We start from the raw sequence: 23,848 nt of genomic DNA, 5'->3' as shown, positions 1-23,848 counted from the left end.
TTGAAAGGTAATGGTCTCATTTGTTTCTCAAGCGCTTCAATTTGAATTTTATATTGTGCCCAGCCCCATAAAGTCTTGTTGATTTTTTTACATGTTATTTCTTGCCGATGATGCTCTCACTTAGATTGGGAATGGGTGTTGTTCAGCTTTATAATAGAAAACCTGTTTATTCGTTCCAGACAGCATGAAACTACCTCAAAAGATTGAAATATTTAGAAAGGATTTTTTTTTGGTAAAATAATTCAATGAGACGTCTTAGGTGTTTTTAGTCTACTGAAAGCCGAAACACGACATTATGAAAGTCGACTGAATTGCATCAAGGCTGATAACAAATTTTTCAAAACCATAAACTAGAAGCAGAGTGTATTTCGATTGAATGTCGCGAAAACAAAACCAAAATAAATTGATGACAACGGCCAATCAAAACACAGAAATGTTGAAAGGAGTCAATGGGAGCTGAAAGTGGAGAAAGCCAACCTGCTGAAGCGCGGGAAAACACAAATTACCAAGGCGTAAATTACTCAGTTTGCCATTCGATTGGTTGAAGAGATACAGCCAGTTTTCTACATCAATCAGGTAGAATGGTAGGGAAGTTAGTATGAATGAATAATGAATCGGAATCGATTGAATGAATCGGCGATTTTTCATGCGAGGTCTTAATCACTAGTCTGCGTATAGCTGGTGGTTTGGTTTGGGGGGAGGGGAGATGGGGCGCCTGCAAAGCCGCAAGGGGTACGAAAGACAAACAAAAAAAATTGTCTGCTACGCAGGTAACACATATGCAACACGATGTGCAGCTCAAACCAACATTTACGACAACGTGTTCAGTAATAATAGTAATTATGTCAGCTATATCAAACGACAAGAGCAATTCAAGAAATTCGTAACTGCTGATACAATCGCACATTAAAATAAATTTCCTTCAAATAAATTTTTGACTTGTCCAACATTTCTCAAATGATACATTTCAACTTTTCAAATGAGTTTTATGGCGGATTGACTGAGACTAAGCCACAAGAAAAAGTGATGCCGATGCGAGTTGATTCCGTTGTCACATAAATTGCACGTGATAAATATCTTTTGCCGGCATGCGCGTAAAAGTTGTAAACAAAACCTTCTTGAAAGAGAAAGAATCCAAAGATAGCTGGCATATCAGTTAAAACTTTCTAAAAAACTTAGCTTTTATTGTTATTCACCACGATGAATAACCACAAACTTTTCTACGAAAATATAACTTTCTAGTTTACGCTAGCTTGAAAGTATTTGCCCGTTCCAAGTGTTTTTCCAGGCCAAATATTTGCATGGATCCCAAGATATTACAAAACAGCTTACGTAGAATAAAAACGTACTGATCCTAATTTGGCTCTGAATTTTTAACATCTAAAGCTTTGGTCATAATTTTGTTTTATTGGTGGGGGTTATTAACTGGTGAAGGTGATCTGCAGAAAAGTTTTTCGCACAAACTTTTAAAATCGGCCCGTTCGGGTAGACGGCCCAAAATTAAGGTAAACAAACGAAAGACAAACAAAATAGTTACTGTATTTACACACGAGTTTAGCTTATGGGTATTTCCTTGTTATTGATTGCCTTTCCCTCCAATTTCTGCCCATGCTCAGGAAGATTGCTGAATTTTTCAACATCTGACGTACTCAAAACTTTCAACACTTTCAAGTTATAGAATTCGTGGACCGACTTGTCAGTGTGGGCGAATGACCGAGGATGTTTAGCGCAGTTACGAATTCCTTAGGTTGTACGCACGCATCTCATCCCCAGTTTCCCGCGTTTCCACAAGAAATACCCTGAACCAAGGTGCAGATTTGGCGACTAAGAGAGAAAAAGAGCTTGAAGTTCTACACTAAAGCGTTCACTTGATAGTGGTTTTCAAATGCACCCTCAAAAAAGGAAAATATACGAAATTGAAACGAATTAATTATTTAAAAATATGAACATGGAAAAGCTAAGGAATATTCATTCATTGACAAACTCCACGAAAAATAGGTTGAGGAATTTTTTTTTCAATTTTACTCAGACAAATTTATTCATCTCTCATGTTCGTTTGGCAACAAGGCCTCATCATTTAAAGCACTATCCAAGAGATTATAAACAGTTTATATTCGCTTGCACCAACTTATGTCATGCTTTTCCCTCATCCTGCACTTGGCCTGATTAGGTGCATGCTTTTTTGTTATTATAGAAATGCACTTAGTTTAACTTTATTTCGAAGAAATCAGCTACACAAGGGAATCCCTTGCAATTACACCATGATTCCGTCTGCTGATACCACGCGGCTCTCATCACTCTTCTTTGCAAAGCTTCTCTTGAATGGCTGCGACTGCTTCATTTGTGATTTTAAGCAGGCTGGCACTGCTAAACTATGTCGTCGCGATCAATGTGTGGAGGTGAAAGGCCTGATATGATAATTTTCCTATCGGGCTTTTGTAAGATTCACATCAACCCTTTAGCCCCTAAGGGTGACTAGCATCTAATTTCTCCTTACAATATCACCCCTGGATCAGAACCAAAGTCATGAGAATAGAGGAGATGATCATCGACTAAAGCAGCTCTTGATTGTGAAACAAATTCTCCTTGTCAGCCTCTTTGGAAATGTATAGAGAACAGTATGGAGAATATACATACTGATGTTAGGGTGTGAAGGGTTAAAACTAAAAGGCGTCGACCTAATTTTCGTCAGAGGGTATCGCTTAACGTCAACTTATTTCATTAGACTCTTCCAATAGCTATCTATCTATCGAAACCTATCCCTCCTCCGGGGGCATAGGCCGTCAACAACAGTCCGCCTTTCTAGTTGGCTCCATGGGTGGTCGGTAATTCTGAAGTCAACCTCGAGATCTCGACGCCAGGTATTCCTTGGTCGTCCTCTCTTTCTCTTACCCTGGGGATTCCAGCAGAGGGCCTAGGCCTGTCTTGTGACACTTGATGTTGTTTTACGAAGGGCGTGCCCTATCTATTTCCATCTTCGCCTTGTGATTTCATCTTCTGCTGGTATTTGGTTGGTCTCCCTCCAGAGGTCTATCTAGCGGACCAAGAATTTTGAAACACGATGCCCTCCATCCTCATTCACGTTTTTTGGTAGTGTTTTTGTTTTTTTTTGTTTCGTGGAGCGCATGACTGTGGTAGGCAACGCTAAGAATTCGTCATAGTCAGATATAGAAATTAGCCTCGTGATTGTCACGAAGATGATAACTGTCACGTCGGAAATTTGACATGCATGACGTATTTATTTTCACGCGAAAGTTAATTAGAAGCTCACACGGACTTCCCAACGCAAACACCACTTCCCTTGTTCGAATTAATGCGTTCTCAAAATAAATTCGCAGGAGAAAGTACTCGTGTAATCTGTAAAAACTGTTTTGTCGATCAAGCGCGATAAAGCTTCGATTCAGCGACTCAGTCGACTCCAGACATCAGCGACATAAGCAGCTAATCTTAACATTTCACACATCGCAGTAAGTGACACACAAGAAATGCTACGATTAGTGAGAAAGAAATTTACCGTAAAAGGAAACCTTCAGGAATATCGAGCAAAAGCAAAAATAAACGCATCAGAAAAAGGCAATAGAGAGATAACTACACTACAAATATGCAAGAAAAATGCTTAAGGTAATAATTACAAAGAGGCGGGAAAAGAGGAAAATGATGGAAAGGTTCAGAATCGCAAAAATCTCATTTAAAAAAAGGGAGTGGAACGAAAGATAATAAACGGAGAGCACAGACTTGTGCACGAACGAAGAGACGGACATGAGCCCTAGCAGAATTCAAAGAGAGGTAACGAATAACGCGTAGAAAAAGGACTGGGCCCAAAAAACCTTTGAAACTTCTTAAGAAAGTTCTGTGAACCATTCGGAAACAAAACAGTGTGTGAAAATATCGGAGAACAAAGAGTGTACACGCACCAATGGCAATTATAGAAATTGTTCCTCAACGTTCTACAACTCATTTGTCTTCCCTCAGTGATAGATGATACATACAAGATATATATATATATATATATATATATGCAAAATGTAATAAACGGTAGTAGTTTAAAAAATATATATTTATCTTTAAAGGCATTTTTTCCAACTGTTACGATCTTTTCCCAACTCACAACGATGTAGAAAAAAAAACTGCAAGTTACATTTTACTATTCTCTGACTTTCCTCTAAATTTAACCTCCTAACTCACCTCAGGAAACTTCAATTCATATCGAAATTTACTGACTTTTGAAAAAAATTAAAATGAAAGTCGTCTTACAGAGGGAGAAGCTCTTGGGGAGCAAGAAACCTTAAGTGCTTTGACTTTCTTGAATGGAATTGTAAAATTTTCAGTTCCGATAATCCTTCAAGTTTCTGGCAGTTCTATATCGAAATTCTCTGTATTTCTATCTCTTAACCCTCTCAAAACAGGAAGGAGTTTAATCATTTTGAATCTCTCTCAAATGTCAATAAGGCGGTTAATTGTCCTTGAAACATATGTAGAAACATAGCAGACTTCATTTCACATTTACCTGATCTCTATATTGATATTAAACATAAAGCAAACTGGAACCACGAAATCGCCGTTACGGATCAGAGCTGCTGTAATTTGCTCTTCCGGTGTTGAGAGCAGATTGTCTGGATGAGGCCATCCGTTATCATGTCTGTATGTCACTTCTTACTTAAGCTGTATCAAATGCTCAATCTGGAAAACAAATTTCCGTCTCTTTCAAGTACCCTTCTCAAACTGATTAATTCGCCATGTGTTGTCGGTTGTATTCACTGATAGCAGAGAATAACTTACGCGTCGCGAGTAGAAAAATGATATATTGCTGCGTATTTTTAAGACAGTATTGCAGTTAAAAGTTTGATTTTCTAACGATGAGGAGGTAAACCAGAAACAACCAGGTAACCAACGAAACAAAAGTCACCTTCTGAGCTGACGTGTAAATGAATGGTGGAAGAAAATGTTGAGAATTCGTATTCGTTAGTAGTACCGCGCGCAAGCTTTTTAGCTTCGTGATTACGAAATAAACGTAACCTCAAAGATGAGCCTGTTCGCTGAGTCAGCAACTTAGCATTGGACACTAGAAACATGAATGATAGCGTGGATGTTTCCTTTCCACAAAACATCGGCGCTGCAAGAGAAGTAGGAAAATACGTGTGCTCATAAGAAGAAGGGAAAGACTAGAGTGGGCTCAGACAGCGTTGTGAGAAAACACAAATCTTGTCATTGCCCAAAGTTTATACAGACCGTTTTAAAGATTCTTATGCAAATCGTCTAATTTCTAAGTACTCTATAGCGTTGTAAGTTTAGAAATTTTTTGCATGTTTTTATTATTTTTTTCACCTTTTTACTACTTTTTAACCTTTTCACCTTGTAATATAAGATTTGTAATTTTCACCTTGTGAAGAAATAGAGACTTCTGCTACCCCTACTACTTCTACAAACTTGATGCCATAGGTTAGGTTGTAAGGTACGTGAAAGCTACGGTGTGTGAATTAACGGGTCACCCAACTCTCTCATCCTCTCTAGAGTTGGAAATGCAGCGAACACAAATCCTTTTGATTAAATTTTCAAACAAACCTGTAGGACGGGAGGGGAGGGAGACATAAATATGTCAAGGAGTCGACTGACCCAAGAAATTGTTACTCTTGTATTGCTTATAGGGTTGTCAGGTTGCAGATTAGGTACAGGCTGCTTAAAAAAAATTTTAAAACTGAGATGTCTGCTCATAAAGAAAGGTAAAGTAGGGAATTATCGGCGATCGAAGGGATCGTTAGTATAACGCAAATTTTATGTAGAACAAGCCGAATGCCCACAGGTAAAAAAAACTTTGACAGTGCCGGATACAAAAATTTAGGTTGTAAATATTGGGTCATATTACAACGAGGACAGTCAAACATTTCTCCGGAATTTGACAGACCTCTTTTGATAAGATTTTGTTCATGTCTCATTATGGTAAATTAAACTTCACGAAGAAGAATATGTATTCCTTTGTAAATAAAAGGAAGGTGAAATAGTCGAGTAAAAGATAAATATGTCTTTGATGCATTTGAATGTAATTCACTTGCTGCCACTGATTTCATTGTTGAAATGAAAAGGCCTTGCTCTTGTCTCTTTGCCCAGACTGTAGTTTTCACATGCCGTAAAAACAGCTGAAGCAATTCCAACTGACGCTGCTCTTTTGTCTTTTGTGCCACGTCGAAACCACGTGAATTGATTGAAATACTTTCAAGGGAGCTTTATTATAATCAGACAATACAGGTTGGTTAAGTAACTATGTACCTTGTGATGTTGTTGCAATTCAGTCTGAGCTTATGTTGTATTCGTACGTGGTTGCGATTGAGACACCAAACCAAACTTTCGGACAGGGGACGTGGACTTAAAATTGTTGCGAGATTTTTAAGACGGAAGATTAGGTTAGCAGATGATGGGTGTACATTGTAGAGTGTAAATAGGGATGAACTGTGCTCTATTCTTCGATAGGCAGCCTGTGTCATTAAACCTGTCACCTTTTCGAAAAACCGGATTTGAAACTTCTGACTAGCCAAGCAGGTGAAAAGATTTATAAAAAGTTCATCATCGTCTTTTGTAAAAAGAGTAAATTTATTGTTTACCCTGAGAGTAGCGCAACATCTGTTCTACCTAGAGTTAGTTCACCGTACGACAACAGAACGCAAACATTACCGGACGAATCTCCATAAACTGTTGTTCTCTCAAGATCCCATGGAGCAAACATTGAGAAATACAAACTAACTGAGCGAGATGCCATTAATATTTCCGCTGCATGAAGCAGTTTAAACAGGCATCTGAACAACTGTTACAAAAGCGTTTCGCTGTTCCTCTGTGTGAATGATTCACTGGATAATTAACTTGTGAAACTTAGACAAGGTACTCGAAGTGAGCTCTTTACGTGACTGTGACTTATGTTCTGGCGTGGTTGCGTTGTTGACACATGTTGTATTAAAAGCTTTGACATAAATTTTTCGTATGAGAATACATAAGGCCGGTTAAAAATGTAAAGGTTACAAAGATTTTGAATGAAAGGTCAGATCAAGAATGTAAAACATTTCAAAAAATGAGACGTTTTAGAGCCACTGTATTGAAAAACTACAGTGTACAAAGACAAATATTTTCTACCTTCTCCGTTAATACACCAATTTCAAACATAAACTTGAATGAATTCTGCTGACTGTCAACAACTTAACAGCTTTTCGGTATCCAAAAAATTTTTTCGGAAAAAATGTTACCTAGTCAGCACAGACAAAGGAATCAGACCCGATCTATTAGGTGGCTATTTGTAAAATGGACTGAAATGACTGTGAAACCAAAGAAACTCTTGCCACAGTGATGACTGCCTTTAAACTGGTTTAATTCATAAAGTTGGAGAAATCAAAGAAGTTGTCAAGTACTAAATAATAATCCTGTTTGAAGGTTGTGTCATCTCTTTTAGTCTTTTATTCCTTGGTATTTTATCAGTGTTACATTTCTTCCAGTGCAGTGCTCCATCTAAGACGATGTGACGCACATAAATTTTGTGCAAAAATTCGTACTGAAATATGGATGTTATATGAGAGAGTTACTCACTGATGTAAAAAGATAAATTGTCATATTGCATGCCCTCCGTCATCGAAATTGACATGTTAGGATATTGATGAAATTGACCTGCTACATTCACGCAATCAAATGCTGTTGTCATGACCGAAGGCAACAATATGGAGAGTTTTCTTTCAAATCATACCGATGATATTTTCTTAAACGCAGTAAAAACATAGCGTGCACAGTTCGATTAAAGGCGCTAGAGTCCTGGGCGTGATAATGTACTAGCGAAATTACCGGCTCGGCTGAAAATGGTTGAATACCTCTCCAAGCGATTTATATAATCCGATATAAACAAGAATACCTGTTTAAAGGATTAAATGCGCTTTCGTAGTTAATGAAACCAGTTTCGTATCTTTAAAGACCTTTAAACACCGATCATAATCACGCCGACGTTCTCTTAAAATAACATTGACTGCTTGTATCTGTGATAATTCGTGTTTTGTCAGGCATCTTGCCCAATGGATTATTAGCAAACATCATCGGTGCTCGTTTGACTCTATACGAGATTTAACCTGACTGAAACCATTCTACCCTAGCTCACTAACTTGGCACTGTATCAGGATATGGACACAAAGTAATAAGATTGGCAGAGACAGTTTTCTGGTGATTAGTTGTTAAAGCTTCGGATCATATTCCATCTTAATCATGCGATAATTGAATTATCGCCTTAGAGAAAACCGCATAAATCATAAACGGAGGAAATACTCGTGGGCAACAAGATATTTGCTGTTGTTGATTTTACATAGCTGTTTGAAAAGAAAATATCAGAAGAGCAGCACAATCTCGAGCAGGGTTCATTCGAACAACGGTCTAATGTAAAGTTAAACACCTTTATCTTTTCCATCTACATGAAAAACACACATGCAGTGATGGAGTGAGGAATTAATTAAGCCAAAGGATATATTAATACACGTGTGTGGCTGTGTAAATGAACATACGTGAATCTAATACCTTAAATGGGTGATAATTGACTCCCAATGGCCATCCGAGTAAACTCGACACCATAAGATATGAGATAAGCGAGTTACTTTCAAAGTGATTTCTTCACCGTAAATCGAAAATATATGCTGTTTTTACAAGGCTGTTCACTATCCTTTCCCTTTTTTCTCCAAATCAGCAGAACTTACGGTTCAGAGAAATTTAATTTCAGTGTCAACCAAGATAACTGGATTATAAACAACGGTATCTTTTACTAATCTGTGGGGATTGTGGGCGATATGAGAAACGTCCACAGCCCATTTTGCGTGCTATGCGTCTAACCCGTCCCATCTGTGAACACAGATATCAATCGAGACCATTCCTCAAAAAGCACTATTCAGGAAACACATTACGTATATATGTATATGTCTCCAATTGACAAAGAAAAGCTAAGATGATAAAAATCAACAAATCAACGCTAATGGAACTCGAAGTGACAATCAACAACGTAGTGTCATTTTTAGCTCCCCGTGGGCCATTGAAGATCGACATCTGATGAACCTCTTTGTCTTTGCTATCTTCGCAACCCATAGCTTTACAAACTTCTCGTTGACCAGCTAACAACGGCAACTTAGCTAAAGCACGAGTTTTAAATTGGATTACCGTGCAAAGAACAACATGGCGTCGTTCAGAATTGACGATATTTTAGCTCGACCACAGGTATCCCGGTCCCAAACTGGCAGTGGAATTGGCGCATCAACCCCGATACCAAATTATCAACAGTTAAGCTTTGGCGTAGACCAAATACTCGCAAGACACGAAACGGAACAAAGAGAAAGACTACCTGTGTTAGGTAAGAAAGATAAGAAGAAACTTAAAATCTTGATGCGACCAACTCGCTATCTTGCGCTTGTTTCGCGGACGGTTTGTTTTCCGATTTATCCGAGATTACTTATTTTTTTACAGCCTTATGTGGCAGATACTAAGTGTGTTTCATACGTAAAAAGTCTCATAAAACATTTATGGTTTTATTTAAAATGGGTAGATTTTTAAACAGCTTGGCTCGACACTAGATCGCAACAGACAAGCGATAAACTTTTACGTCTCTGATTTTATCTCGCTGACCGTGAGGTATATTAACAAAAGGAAAAATTGTATGTTTATAACTGCCTTCTGCTTCGCCAACCGCAGAGGAAAATATGGTCGATTAGAACCTCAATTATCGTAAGTTATCCACTCCCGTTTTCGATCAATAATAACACTTTCTGATTGTGCATTTGTGTAGTTAAAAGCTTTCGATTTAAGCAGCGCGGGAACAGAGCATGGAATATTACGAACAGCTTCTCAACCTAGTCAGCTCGAGCAATCTGTTTCTTTGCAAAGTAGAACACAATGCGACACTTAATTAAAGAAATACCAAAGCATGTTTAAAAGAGTCGAAAGAAGAATATTAAATTAATTGTTTTCCAAGCTTATCTTTTCCCTTTTATCACATATTACTGCAGGTGAGCAAGGCAAGGCCTAGGCACCAATGTTATTTCGCGTTTATGTTTATTTGTGAAATGATCAGACAGCCGAGTTGCCATTCAAATATCTCATGGCCCTTTCGCTCGTTGATGTTTTCATCCTGTAGCGGTTTTTGAGCACAGCGCGCTCTCGACTGCTTACACTTGATCGTTATAATCTAACACGCTGTGCCCGGTTTCTGAAGCCGATCAAACAACGGAAACGACAACGTATCTATTGTATCAAAGATATATTTACGGAAGTTGCGCCCTTGTACGAATAAAACTATTGAAGTGGTTGACGCTCAGAGAGAAGGGTGAAAATTTGTTTTTGTCTTTGTCAGCAAATAGGTCGAACATTGCGGGCATGGCGAGCACTTTACAACTTTTATTTTCGCAATGACCCGTTATCTTCATTAAATGGTGTAAATAGTATCCCTAGTTTATGATTAAACAAAATCAATCTTTCAGCCTGAAAAATCGCTGTTGAGTATTCTGTCTCTGTAAATAGCAAATAGGACAGGAAGGTTGCTCAACCTAGGAAACGGTAGTAGCTGATGTTGTGACTCTTAATTCAACGCCTATCTTAGGTTTGAAATAAATTCCAACCACACTGAGCATCTATAGTTAACACTGATTAGATCTGTTCCTGCTTCTATGTACAATTGTCGAGCGGATCTGACATGGGGTAACAGCAATAACCATTTCTGGTGTCACACGTATTTCCTATAGCTAGAACATTTGCTTTGATGTGAAAATCGCTTTGTTTCCGTGATATGTACAGCACAGCAGACCAAAAAAGGCTCGGATTATATGCTACAATCTAAACAACAACTCAGAAGTTCTTTCTTTTCTGATCGTGCCTCTGAAAAAATCGACCATGAAGAACAGGGGCGCTAACCATACAAGAGAAAAAACATCAATTTTCTGACAAACGTCTCGGGTTTTGGGATTTTGGTTATAATAACAACGCGTCTTATAGGGCTGCACTAAGACGCCCTCTAGTTTTACGCTACTCAAAGGGATCCTCATTATTAGAGAAAAATTTTAAGGTGCGAGTTATCTTTAAAGAAATTGGCTCGATGGATAGACCTTGAAGTTGATAATTGTCTATTTGTCAAAGAAGGGGGTTATTTCATTAAATCTGGTTATGTGATGGTTACTTATGAAAACTGATGAGACACCTACAGTCAGTTAACGTAACAGGAAAAGACAACACTGAATTTTCGTGAGATTAACTGGGTTACAATTGTTCATGGGAAATGAGAGGAGAAAAACTCTTTGAAAGAGAAATGGAGAAAGAGTAAAGATATAGGCCTTTGCACAGATGTTATTGCAGAGATATGTCGAAACATTGGAGTATCAATAACCAAAAGCGATCGAATTCGCCTTTCGTTAAGAAGCTGAATTGTTACAAAAGAATTTGTTAGCTTTTTGATAATAACTGTACCATGTGTTTTCTATTTAAAATTCTGCTGGTTTCAAATCGATTTGTTACCAAACTATGGGTACATAGAATATGTACATAGCAAGCTGTGAAAGGAATTTCTTCGGTGTATTAGTATATTCTCATGATAAGTTCAATTATACTTGGTGAAAATTACTTCGTTGTGGTTATTTCCCTCTGTACACCACAACATGCCGCCTTTCGAAGGCCAACTGAACACGTTAAGTAGAAGAATCAAGCACAAACCCGTACGAAATATTTGTCCCGCGATACAAGACTGTGCAACATGTACGTGTAATTTACAACAAGTGAATCAGTATTAGCTGTCTTTTCTATGAAAACATATCTTTATATGTTTAATTGGTAAACTTATCGACCCGTAATACATTGTTTCCTTGTCGATTTAATGCCAACGTGTTTACGAATGATTTTTGAGATAACTAACATATTCTGTCTGCAGAAAGAATGGCACACATTTTTCAGACTTTTCTCAATTCTTAGGGCTTCAAACAAATATAGAGAAAGATATAAACGATTGACTTTTTGGGATAGATTCTAGAAAATACCTCTTTTTGACTATTTTTTATGTCTTCAGATATTAGAGCCTGAAATTATTTTAAATTTTACCTCCAGGACAGTACTTTTTTTGTATCTGTATACAGCTTTTGCTGAATAGAGGGGCGAATAAAATTTGCAAATCCTCCTTCAAGGTATCCGAGGCACAGTTATATGTCATTTGAAAACTTTCGATAGGAGATTTTGTAAGACTCTCGATGTTTTTTGTGTATCATCATGACTATTATCATCATGAACATGTTCTGTTGTTTTGTTCCTTCGTGCACAAAAATTAATTACTCCTCAATCTCTCCGACCATCTTTCAAGTCCTTTTAAGTCATGTTTCTTCTTTAAACGCTTTTTTCGTTGTGTTGAAGAGTATCATATTAATGACATCCTTTTAGCTATATATCATAATGGTTTAGATTTGTTTTTATAAAATAAAACATGTTTCATTTTAAAGGGGCTTTTAATCTCTTTTTCTTCATTCTTTTTTAAAAAGTATGAGAAAAAACCCTCTACAGATTTGAACTCCAACAAGAAATGTTTCAGAAACTTGGTTTAACTATAAAAGATCTAAGAAAGGTTTACTGGAAATGGCGAACATGTTGCAAGAGTTAAATAATAATTTTGTTTTCTTGTTTTTTATAGAAGAATGATGTCAATTTTTTTGAGTTGTAAAGCCGTTTAGTCCAGAAAAGACCTTTTGAATACTTTTCCTCAAGAGTAGGGTTACAAAAATCGGAAATGAGAACTTGAAAATCTCTAGAAGTGTACACCCCGAGGACAATGGCTCTGAAAAACACGGTTACTGCATTTCATTTCCCCTTCCATTCAGAAATGGCAGCTGCTTTTGGTTTAGATTTATCACTTTTACTATGGTTATTTAGGCTACTAGAGCGGACACTTGTTAGTCTCATTTTCACAAATAAAATTAGCAATAAAGAGTTGACGAAAGCTGAGTCCTTGCTGGGTACCAAGATTCCGAGGAAAACCAAACCTTTTCGAACTGTCTCTGTGGCTTCTGAGATGAAAGATGCTCCGGATTTTTCGCCTGACATGTTCAAGTGGTTGCAAAACGAAGGACATTTTTGTTGTCGGTGTATTGCATTTCTAACCAAACGCAAAGGTTTTATGTCTCCAAAAAGCTGTCATGCATTAGACAAAGGACCACGCCTTGTTCTGCCTCAAAACAAAACTTAAATACACAAATCATCTTAGGCGATCAGCTAGAAATGGATTAGACGCTAATTCCTTTGTAGTCGATGGTGATGATCACCTTTTCCAAGAAAGTTGAGAGAATGAAGTGCAAGATGAGTGAAATCAAGAGAGACAGATTCAACAAAGGCCATACAATGGAGGCGCGCCAATAGATTGAATCGGTTTTCTAAAATCCATTTGCTTATTTGTGTTGCTTTGTTATATGAATGCGATAAAAGCTCAAATGGACATCATTCGTCACCAGATCGGAAAGACAAATATTTTTACTACATAACAAAAACTATTCTGGATTTCAAAACTCACAAAGAACTATTAATAGAGTCAACGTTACTCACGAGATCTTTCAATCTAGCGTGAGAAAGTTTGTCCAAATGACAAGATCAGGTATTTTGTGTCAAACTTGTCTGATTTCTTGTACCAAGAATGGCCACCCAATTAGACGAAATGTTTCTGTTTTATCATAAGTCGCACGAAAATCCAAAGCCGTTTATAAGAATTTGAAAGGTTATAATTATGCTTAAGAGAAAGCTTTTGATGTCAATGGGACACGTGTTTTGGAGACTGAAAGACACGTTTCGGGGGACTTTCGAAAAACAAATTTCATTTCAGTGGGTAACACGGATAAAGTGACACTAATGGACTAGTGACAATATAATGTCCAGTATCATTGTAATTGCTTGAAGAGCTAGACAGTAGCTAATGAAAGCAGTTGACTTGTAAGTTTAACTTCTACTATCGCGAGTCTTTGTTCATTAAATGAAAATAAAACACCAGCCTAATTGCAAACAATATGGTTAACACAAGAACGATTGAACAATTAGCACAGCATTAGCACAATGAAGCAGCAATTAGTCACTAATATCAGCACATTTTTGACCTCGAATTGTTTATTTTATTTAAAAGAGAGCATTTCAAATTATCACATGTCATAAAACTTCAACCATGTTTCAGATATTTCTTACAGTATATAGATCCTAAAGCCAACGCCATCTGCCTTGGTTGACCAGAACTTCGATAGGAAAAACAAGATATGAAACACGATTTATATTTTTGAGGGGGGAGGGGGTTTTTTGAAATGCACATCTGGATGGAATTTGTTATATTATCATTATCATGATCGTTTTCCCACGTTCTCCCACACACGGAGATAAAATTATGTTTTAGATCGTGAAAAAATTATTTATCTGCCATTATGACCCACATGTGATTGATTATTTCATTAGTAACGGAAAAATAACAATAAATATTTCTTCTTGATACGAGTACCACATATATGACTAATGCGTTCTGTGATGATTCACAGCCGGCGAACGTTGATTATAGTATTCACTTTAACGACATGAAACATGAAGCGAGCGGGGTTCCACTTTCATTGCTGAAAAACAGCTAATGCTGTTTGATTTCGGGACCATGTATCACGGTTTTCTATTTCTTGACGTGTGTTAACGTAAAATGACTTTTTCAACTGTTTGAGATGATTTCTACGTGTGGGTGTTTTTGAGAGAGATCTCTTTCGTAGTTTGAAGGTAAGGTCACTTGTGAAGAACAGCAGTAACGAGAACTCTATTTTAATGGTCACGATGAGCAGGATGTAATCTGGCAGACGTGACCTATACAAACCATCCTGTAAGACACAATAAACAGTACAAAATGACAGTACTACATGATCACACTCTAAGTTTTCTTGTTCTCATAGATGTAAACATTTTAACAACTTTTACGTAGCTTTGCTGGAGTAGTGTCAGTTTACAAATGAACTGCTTGTAAACATGGGTTCATCAGAAGAGTAAAAAACGTAGCAACAACGTAACCTCAGTGTCTATGAATTAGGTTTTTTGGCATCTAATTGAGACACTTAAAGCCTAAGTAAATCTAGGTAACGTTTTCACTGGGGTGATTAAAAACAATCTTAACTCTTCATTTGAATGCAGACAACCGGAAATTTCTAATCACGCGCAGCAGTGATAAAATCACATAAAAGTTCGGCAAGAAAACTTTAATTTCAATGCAGTGATCGCTAGTTGGATTTTCATTGATATAATAGAGGGTCATCTTCGATTCAAAACAAAACAATAAAAAGTATCATATGGGAGAGCTTCTCAATGGCTTTCATTAAATTGGTAACATACTTAGTTTTTATGCACACAGGCATACACATTACAATTGGGAGTACCTTGTACACTATAACAGACGCCACACGAAAGTACAGCTCTATCGCTTTCACTTGCATAATCACACACTAAGTTTTCATCTAGAGATTTAAAAGTTGAAGTCACCTTTTACAGCGTAGTAAACATTACCACGTGAAAGTACAGCTTTTCTTTTGAATGGTCTCAGTAAGGGCTTAGGGCTAAGCTTCATCTACCAACTGAAGGGTGGAAGTATCCTGTGATGTATTGTCCGCAGAATTACAAATCAGAATACAAGCATGCAAGTTGTATGGTTGAATACTCTATATAAGAAAACCACTATGAAAGAAACTTGAAGATTTTCATTTACGATGTTCCTTAGAGTACATTGTGAAACGCTGTGAATAATATACAAGGATAGAGCTTTTTGTTCAACTTACAAGTTATCAAACAGGAAATCTCTGTGTAATGTATCTGGTTCCATGGCTTATATTCTTTGAAACGTTTTAAGGGGCGAGTTTCTTATCTTCTTAGACGAAATAACAATTTAGGTGTGACTTTGCGAAGGTAGTGATATTAAGCAATGAATGATTGTTTCGTTTTATTGGTTTCCTCTTGAGGAAACATCAAGCAATTGCCCAGGGGATATCTTGCGGAGATGTCAATGAATAGTTATGACTCAATCACCACACCATTTATACTAATATAAGAACATAAAAAGTTAACTACCGAATGCTAGTTTGTTTTCTGGGGGCACACTGTGTCAAATCTACAACCTGATTTTTTATAGTTTTTCCCGACGCTCATATGAATGACTTAAGTAAGTCCTCTGAAACTCTGGATTAAGTCAGAATTATGATCTTTTTGCAAATGGAACTATTTTTCGTTTAGCACAAAATCTGAGAGTATTTGAATCAAATCGTAATAATGAAATTGATCAATACCTATTCATGGTCGAGTTCTGCCGAATAAGCTTTCACTTGACTTGAAAACCTAACCTTGCCATTTTTATCCTCCACTAAGGAAACTGCTCTTTAATGTCACTGGCTCTATAAATTGTATGAATGTAAACCATATAGACTCCAGTCCGGTTTCAGACTTTTGGAGATATCGCAAAGCTACCTGATCTCACCTTCCGTAAGATAAGGCTGAGATCTTTCTCTTCGAATAAAAATTCATAGTGGACATACACCCTCTGTGTTTGATTCATTATTCACACTGGTCGATAAGAAACACTACCTTATTGTATAGTATAAAGATGTTTCTAGTCAAGAGATTTTAAGCAGGTCATAATCTTTGCTTCTAAAATAAAGGAATTTTTAACATAAATTCTAAGCACCCTCAAATATGGAGCTCCTCAGTTCAATGTAAATACTCTAACCTTTTCTCTTTCATAATTTAAGGATGTAATTTAGAATGATCCTATCTCTGAGGTATTAATTATTAATTTTTATGAATAGTTTGGTGATTTTTTTAAAACATATTGGATATCTAGTCTGTAGTTAAACTGTTATACCTACTTGGTCATTAAATTACAGTAAATACATGAGGCAAATCCAAGGGAAATCAGTTTTGCTTCGAGTTGGCAGGGAATTCGAGTTACAGACGGTTCGAGTTATCGGGACTCATCTTACTAATTTAATGTTACTAGTCGTTGGTACATGATGCTGCTATTTCTTTGCAATCAGATTTTTATTGGAAATAATTAATAAGTATTAATCTGCCTCTAGTAATGCCAGTAGTTGCAGTAATAAATGCAGTCTTGTTTTATTACTTCCTCCTTTTCCGTGTAGATGTAGATTTGTGCCGGGGGGGGGGGGGGGGGGTTTTCGTTTTTTACTATCCTTTTCCTTTTATCGAACGAGTAAGTTAGAACCGTTTTGACGACCTGCAATTTATTTTGTTTTCATATATTTGTATCAGTTGGTTGCCTGGCTCGGCTAGCCATTTCTAAGTTTTCTAAGCAGCCAGGAATCTTATTTAATTTTCGCGTAGGTTAGGCGTGAAAAGTACAAGTAAATATTGGAATGGTTGTTGATATTGCAGTGGCTCTTTTTGGTGTTGTCGCTGTTCAGTTTTGACTCGGTCACAGCTTGAATTGACCCAAAAAGAGTAAGATAGATCATAAATATTATGCTGCTTTTCTTTCAGGTGCTTACCCATTGGTTCCTAGCGCATGTGATCACTTACACGCCACTTATTGGGCTTCACCTTATTTAGCTACGCATGCGCAGCCTTTACTTTGTGGATCGCTCCTTCATTCAAATTGTGAAGCTTGCTACAGCCATACTCCATACTCGTACAGCTCATTAACAGGTGAGATAGAGTGCTTAGCTTTTAAATTATAAAACAGTTTAAGACCAAAGTATTCATAACCGCCAATCAGATCAAATGAATATCATAAGGAGCTGATGAGGACTAAAAGTAAAAACAAACATCCTTTCTAATCCTTTGAACCCTGAGAAAGAATGGTATCTAGTTTATCCGTATAGTATCACCCCTGAATCACATTTAGGTCACGAAAGTAAAGGAAATGATCACTAGCTTGAAGATGCTCTTGACTATCAGACAAATTCTCCTTGTAAGCATCTAGGAAATTATGGAGAAAAGTATTGAGATTATGGTGGTTAAAGCACAGGGGACCGCGAGTGACCGAGGTGCAATTGGTGCCGGTTCACTTTCAAGGTTACGCGAGAGGGTAACGTGAGTTTTAGGGATCGATTGCTATGAGAACGATCCCCAATATTTACGTCAAATAGAGAGGACCTATTACTTGATGGGTGGGCGGCCAGTTTATCGAGCTACCTTCAAAATGGCGGCACATTTGAAGAAAAATTTTGAAATTCTAGTTTAACAAAACGTGGGCAGTAAAGTCATTTGAAATATACTTTTCAGTAATGGAGAGAGAAATTACACGGTTTCCATTGCGTAGTTCTCTTTAAAATTTCTAGAATTATGGTATCTTCCTTTGCTAATGTTGATAGCAGTGAGGCCATGTGGCCGTGTGACTGGGTGGCCGAGTAGCACATAAGTCAGTCTGGTGGTCTCGGGTTCAAGTAATCCACCCTGCTAGCCACTGGATTTGTTCTCGGTTGCCCCGAATTCAACTCCTCGGCTGCTCTCTGTAAATTGCTAACTGGTCCGCTTCTTGACAGTGGGTTTATTAAACACTATTTTTTTATGTTCATTTACGATGTTTAGTTACAGTTCGTTTGAATTTTGGGGCTTAGATGATACTAACTTCATGTAAATCTGGTTTATCCCAGTAGAATAAGGTGCATTGTCATTATTCATAAACACGGGTTGGACAGTTGTTGGTACTTTTAGGCTGAGGTTCTTGAGTTGTTTCTTGACATAATTATCCAACCCGTGTTCGTTAGCCGTATATTTAACTGAGACCTAAAGGTAGAAGAGAAAAACCCACAGATCATAAACCAACAACTCGTTGTTTATCGTTTTCAATATGACCTGCGTGATGCAGATTATGTAGGCTATACGCGCAGACACTTACACATGCGTGTGGACAGACATAAACAACGGTAATCCTTTATGTAGAAACACCACCAAGACAAATATGACAAGGTCCCTGAAGATCTACTGAGGAGCTTCGATGTTCTAAAGAAATGCAAAAAGTTAATTCGATTACTTAGTGCACGAGATGTTGTTCATCAGAGAACTAAAACCAACTCTGAACTTGCAATCCGACTCACTCCGTGTTAAAGTATTTCAGTAATTTAATCTCACATTCTTTATCATTTAAATTTATTGCGGTTATAAGTACTCGCAGAATTCCTAATCCTAACGCTTACCTTGACAATGGCGTCATGAAGACTCCGAAACGTCGGTTCACATCGCTACTGTTTACGTGTTTATGTATAACAAGATGTTTATCGGCAAGAGTTATTATTATCATTTTAATTTCATCATCGTCATTACTATTATCATTGCTATTATTGTTATTTTCATTATTATTATACACAAGGCTTTCTTTCTCCTTTGATTATTGGCAGGCATGTATGGCGAATATGGCACCTCTGTTCTTAACAAAACGATACCAGGCCAAGTCTTACCCGGCCAACCAAAGCCGAGGAAACCAAGGAGGCCTTGGACAAGGGCAGTGTTTTCTAATCTTCAAAGGAAGGGACTGGAAAAACGCTTCCAGCTTCAGAAATATTTAACAAAAGCCGATCGACATCAGCTGGCATCTATGTTGGGGTTGTCTGACAACCAAGTGAAAGTCTGGTTTCAAAACAGGCGAATGAAATGGAGACAAGAAGCGAGAGAGACAATAACAACCGGAAGTCCTGAGGAAGGTTCAGATAAGCAAGACCAATAGTTTACAGTCCCTCACGGTCGTAATATTTTAAAGCTCAAGGAAGAGAAGACCGAAAAATCATCTCTTCACCGAGAAATGAAATAAATTAGTTACGGATGAAAATATGTATCCGAAGTTAGTTAAACAGGAGTTTAATTTATTAGGTGATAAATTTATCATCTTTGTGTAAAAAGGTTTAGAAATGCTTGACGTGAATTCCAATGGCCCGTTTCTCGTATGTCCTGATGGTAACCGGCCTCAAAAAACTGAATTTTTTTTTACTTGTTTACATTTAGGTTCGAGACATTAGTAGTTGTGATATTCCATGAAAATATCAGGAACGAAACAGAATGCACTGGTATTTGAGTTCAGACCAGCTGCTCTGTTCCTTCATAGACCTAGATTTTAAAATGAGGTCTCGTGCTAATAAAGTAACCAGGACCTCGAGAAAGGCCCCAGGTCCGGTAACTTGGTTAAGTTCATTTGAATCCACGGACGAATAACCATGCATTCTTAATCAGAGGGTTTCAGAGTTTTCTCAAGACTTTGCAACCTTCTTGTTTCTACGAGGAGATTCTTTATATTTTAAAATAATTTTGATAAACATTCTACTGTTCGCAACTCGAAAGCGAGGCTACTTGGTAAACTAGTTGGTAAACTTTTTATCGTGTTTAGTTTTATGGTTACTTCTATTACATGATCAATCCCTTTGTAAAATCTTTGAGCTCAAGAGCTTTTGCTTCACAATGAAAGAAGCAATCATATGACATCTGGTGCCACGTGCAAAAAAGGTGCCAAACACGAAATTCAAACATCAAAATTGATGGCATTTGTTAAAAGGCATATACATACATTAGTTCAATGCTTAAAAATATTGTTTACGCTTTCGTGATTCGTCATAATTTTTAGGAGGCTTTTCTGTCAGAGAAAAGCATGCTTTTAAAGTAAATTGATGCAGAGATACGTCAGAACTTTCTAGGATAAATGAAAATTAGAAGGATGATCATGATGTTGACTATAGGACTGTAAAATGAGATAAATTTACATGAAATGTCACCAACAAAATAAAGAAAAAAAAAACTAAGAGATAAGAGACTTAAGACACAGATATAACGAGTTCAAGTGAAAATAATGGTGTCCAGATATTTGTAACCTTTTTTGAACTTCCTTCAAAGAGAAGGCGAACACAAATTATCAGTTCTAAGGAATACATCAACACAAGAGGTAGCACTGACTCGCTTAAAGAGAGAGGGATAGGGTGATTCACAGAGAGTGTAATTGATAAATTTGAAATTTTAGCATGAATTTTGCAATCTAAAACTGACAGTGGTGTTCATCCTCCTAGTTCATCTTTTACTGTGATCTCCGCTTCAAAGTCACTTCGACGCAAAAGAATATTCGCCACACAAAATTTGTTGTATGCCACACATGAGCACAATACATTTCTCATAGTTTAAGGATAAAGGTGAAATATTGTCGGAAGAAAGCTGTGTTTTAAAATTAAATACATCACCGATCTTAAAGTCGCATATACTCCTCTTGATTGCGGGTCACGACAAGTGAAACTGACTACTCTTCGTTCATTGCCTTTCTGACTGAGAAATCTTTTTAGGATCAGTTCTGTCTGAAGGAAAACATCCATGGGAAAAGCTTCGCAATTTTGTCGACAAATGTCCTTTTCGAATCGCTTATAGAAGCATATTGGCTATCGACGAGATTTTCATTTTCAAAAACTGGTTCGTTATTTTAAACTTTTCTAAACTTTTCATCTACAATGTAAATAAAAAAAAAAATTGAAGCTTGAAGGGAAAACTTTGACGCACCTTATAAATTCGATTTGTGACAGGCCACCCAAGCCACCCGCTATGCTGTAAATGAAGTTTCTCTAATTATATTAAAAAAGGAACTAAAAGGAGAAGTTTAAGGTTGCTTTTGATAAACTCTTACATCAGTGAAAGCTTTTCGTTTAATATTGAAAAGAGTTCAATTACATACTTTACTAGCCATTCGTATTTAGTTCAGTTTAGCAAGAAGCAAGAGGCGCACTTTCAAAGGAGTGCATTGATCAACATAAGGTATTTTAACGAACAGGAAATAATAAATGGTCGTCACATTATGAATTTAAAAGTCTTCTTTATTTCATATAATTTATATCAGTGTCAAAGAGAACCGATATGGAGGTGTGAATCTGTTAGTTCCTAAAAAATAACAGTCACTTAAAGATTTTGGCTTCGGCACTTTTTTCCTTCCTTCTTGTTTACATACTTGGTGTGGTTTGGGGATGTCGGCCGTTTTTTGTGCATTCGAGATAAGGTAAATTCATGATAACAAGCGAAAAAAAATTCGTTGAGTACCCAAATTCGAGAGTTAATTGATTATTAGGCGCTGGTAACGACCAGACTGCAGGTGTTTTAAGTCAAGTTTCTTGTAGGTAATTCGTGGTTTCGTAACTGGCATTGTTCTAATTTATCGCCGGCGTTAGCCGTCCGCCACAATCAAACAAGCCCATATGGCGGTGGAATCGTTACAGGGTAAATTGCGGCAGGCGGATTTTTTTTCTAACGGATATTTCACCTTTTTGCTATTCTTGTTCAACTTGATTAGAAAAGAGCGATTTAAATATACTTACTGATAAAGACAACGGGTAAACCATTATGCTTTAATTTCATGTTGCATTGGCCGAACGGTTCACTAGCCGAACGAGGAAGATCACAGAACCCAAGAAAAAACGGGTTTTCTGATTAAGTTTCCCTGTATCTATAAGATATCCGTATTTCTGCTGCTTTTTTTGCATGTACAAGGCAACAGTTAGAATTACCAGCGACCTATTTCAAAGAAATTGAAATTGTAACAATGTTGATATGTGTTACTGGATAACACTTATTGAATCTTTCTGTAAAAAAAAAACAACAACAACAAATATATTCCTTCCACTTTGTACCAACTTCACATGAACGGAGATTGAAATTTGAAAAGACCGAAAAATGGCGAACGATGGCCTAATGAAGAATAATTACCAGAAACATATACCTGCGTTAAGATAATTGATAGAGAAAACCACTAAACCAAAGCTTGCTTTGTTGAAAGCCAAGCACCTTCAATCCTTTGAATTCCTTACAAAAAAGAAGTCAATTGGCCGGCAAAGTACGGCATTATCATTAGCTTTTTTCCTGATTTAACCATGAACAATAGTAACAAAGGTTTTAAGACGCATATTTGACCGCTTCATAAGCTTGCCTTTGTGTTAAAGTAACCTGGTATTTAACATTTCTTTCAGCTTTTACGCGTGGCTAGATTTTCAAGCGAACAAAGGCGATCTATTGTCAGAGAGAGTAGCTCCAACCATTGACAAATATTCTTTTAATCGCATGTCACGCCTCCCCAGTTTTTGCCACTAAGAACAAGTTCTTATTTCCGAAAATTAACAATTTCACATGCATTTCCTATGCGCTTTACTCCTGCGAAGTATTTCAAAGTAGCCGCTTGATTAAAAGATTAATAAAGATAGACGCATGAATTTTCTTCTGAAACGCTAAACGTCAATTTACCAGACATAAGTTTCATTGATAGAAGTATATTGCTTTGTTTGTGTATAATCTGCCCGCTCTACAAAATCCTTATTTAAGATTGCAAACAGTCTTTTATTAATATTCTTTATTCTAATTCCGCTATATTTGGCGGAATTGTTTTCATATGGTATTGTTTTGACAGAAGTTTTTGAACACATTTTCGATTTGCGGTCACCAAAATAAAAATTACTAAAAACAAGACGCAAGAAATCGGTGAGCCAAAATTGCTTTTGAAAGACTCTAAAGTTATTTCTTTTTCCTTTTAGCTGCGAGCCGAGAATATGTAGTTTTCTGATATATTTATGAAAACAGGACATGGCAAAATTAACGCCGGCTTTTTCATCTGGATATTCGTAAGTAATTCGCGAGATAATAAGCCGTTAACTCAATACCGGGTATCAAGTCATATGCAACAATCATTCACAAGTGATGAAATTATTGACTTGGACATCAAAGGCACTCGCCGCCCTGTAACTTATTCAATACTGAATTTTTCTGTACATAATTTCCAAGGCTCTTGGAGACATTCGGACACCTTAGAGGCTATCGCATACTCTACCATCTATCAGTTTTACACTCTTGCAGTTCCTTCCCTGGTATAAGAACA

General features: G+C 37.0%; 1 protein-coding gene across 1 annotated transcript; it reads left to right on the top strand.

Annotated features, from left to right (window-relative positions):
- The first annotated feature begins 9,010 nt into the window (after positions 1 to 9,010).
- LOC131799033 (H2.0-like homeobox protein) lies at positions 9,011 to 21,766 on the top strand. The gene is made up of 3 exons (XM_059116700.2): positions 9,011 to 9,352; positions 17,509 to 17,673; positions 19,368 to 21,766. Exons 1-3 carry the CDS (start codon positions 9,178 to 9,180, stop codon positions 19,691 to 19,693), a joined length of 666 nt encoding a protein of 221 aa, XP_058972683.1. The 5' UTR covers positions 9,011 to 9,177; the 3' UTR covers positions 19,694 to 21,766.
- Positions 21,767 to 23,848: the final 2,082 nt, after the last annotated feature.

This window comes from Pocillopora verrucosa, chromosome 13 (assembly GCF_036669915.1).
Source record: "Pocillopora verrucosa isolate sample1 chromosome 13, ASM3666991v2, whole genome shotgun sequence".
NCBI lineage: Eukaryota > Metazoa > Cnidaria > Anthozoa > Scleractinia > Pocilloporidae > Pocillopora > Pocillopora verrucosa.
Note: the sequence above shows the minus strand (reverse complement) of the source record. Positions and strands in the feature narration are given on the sequence as shown.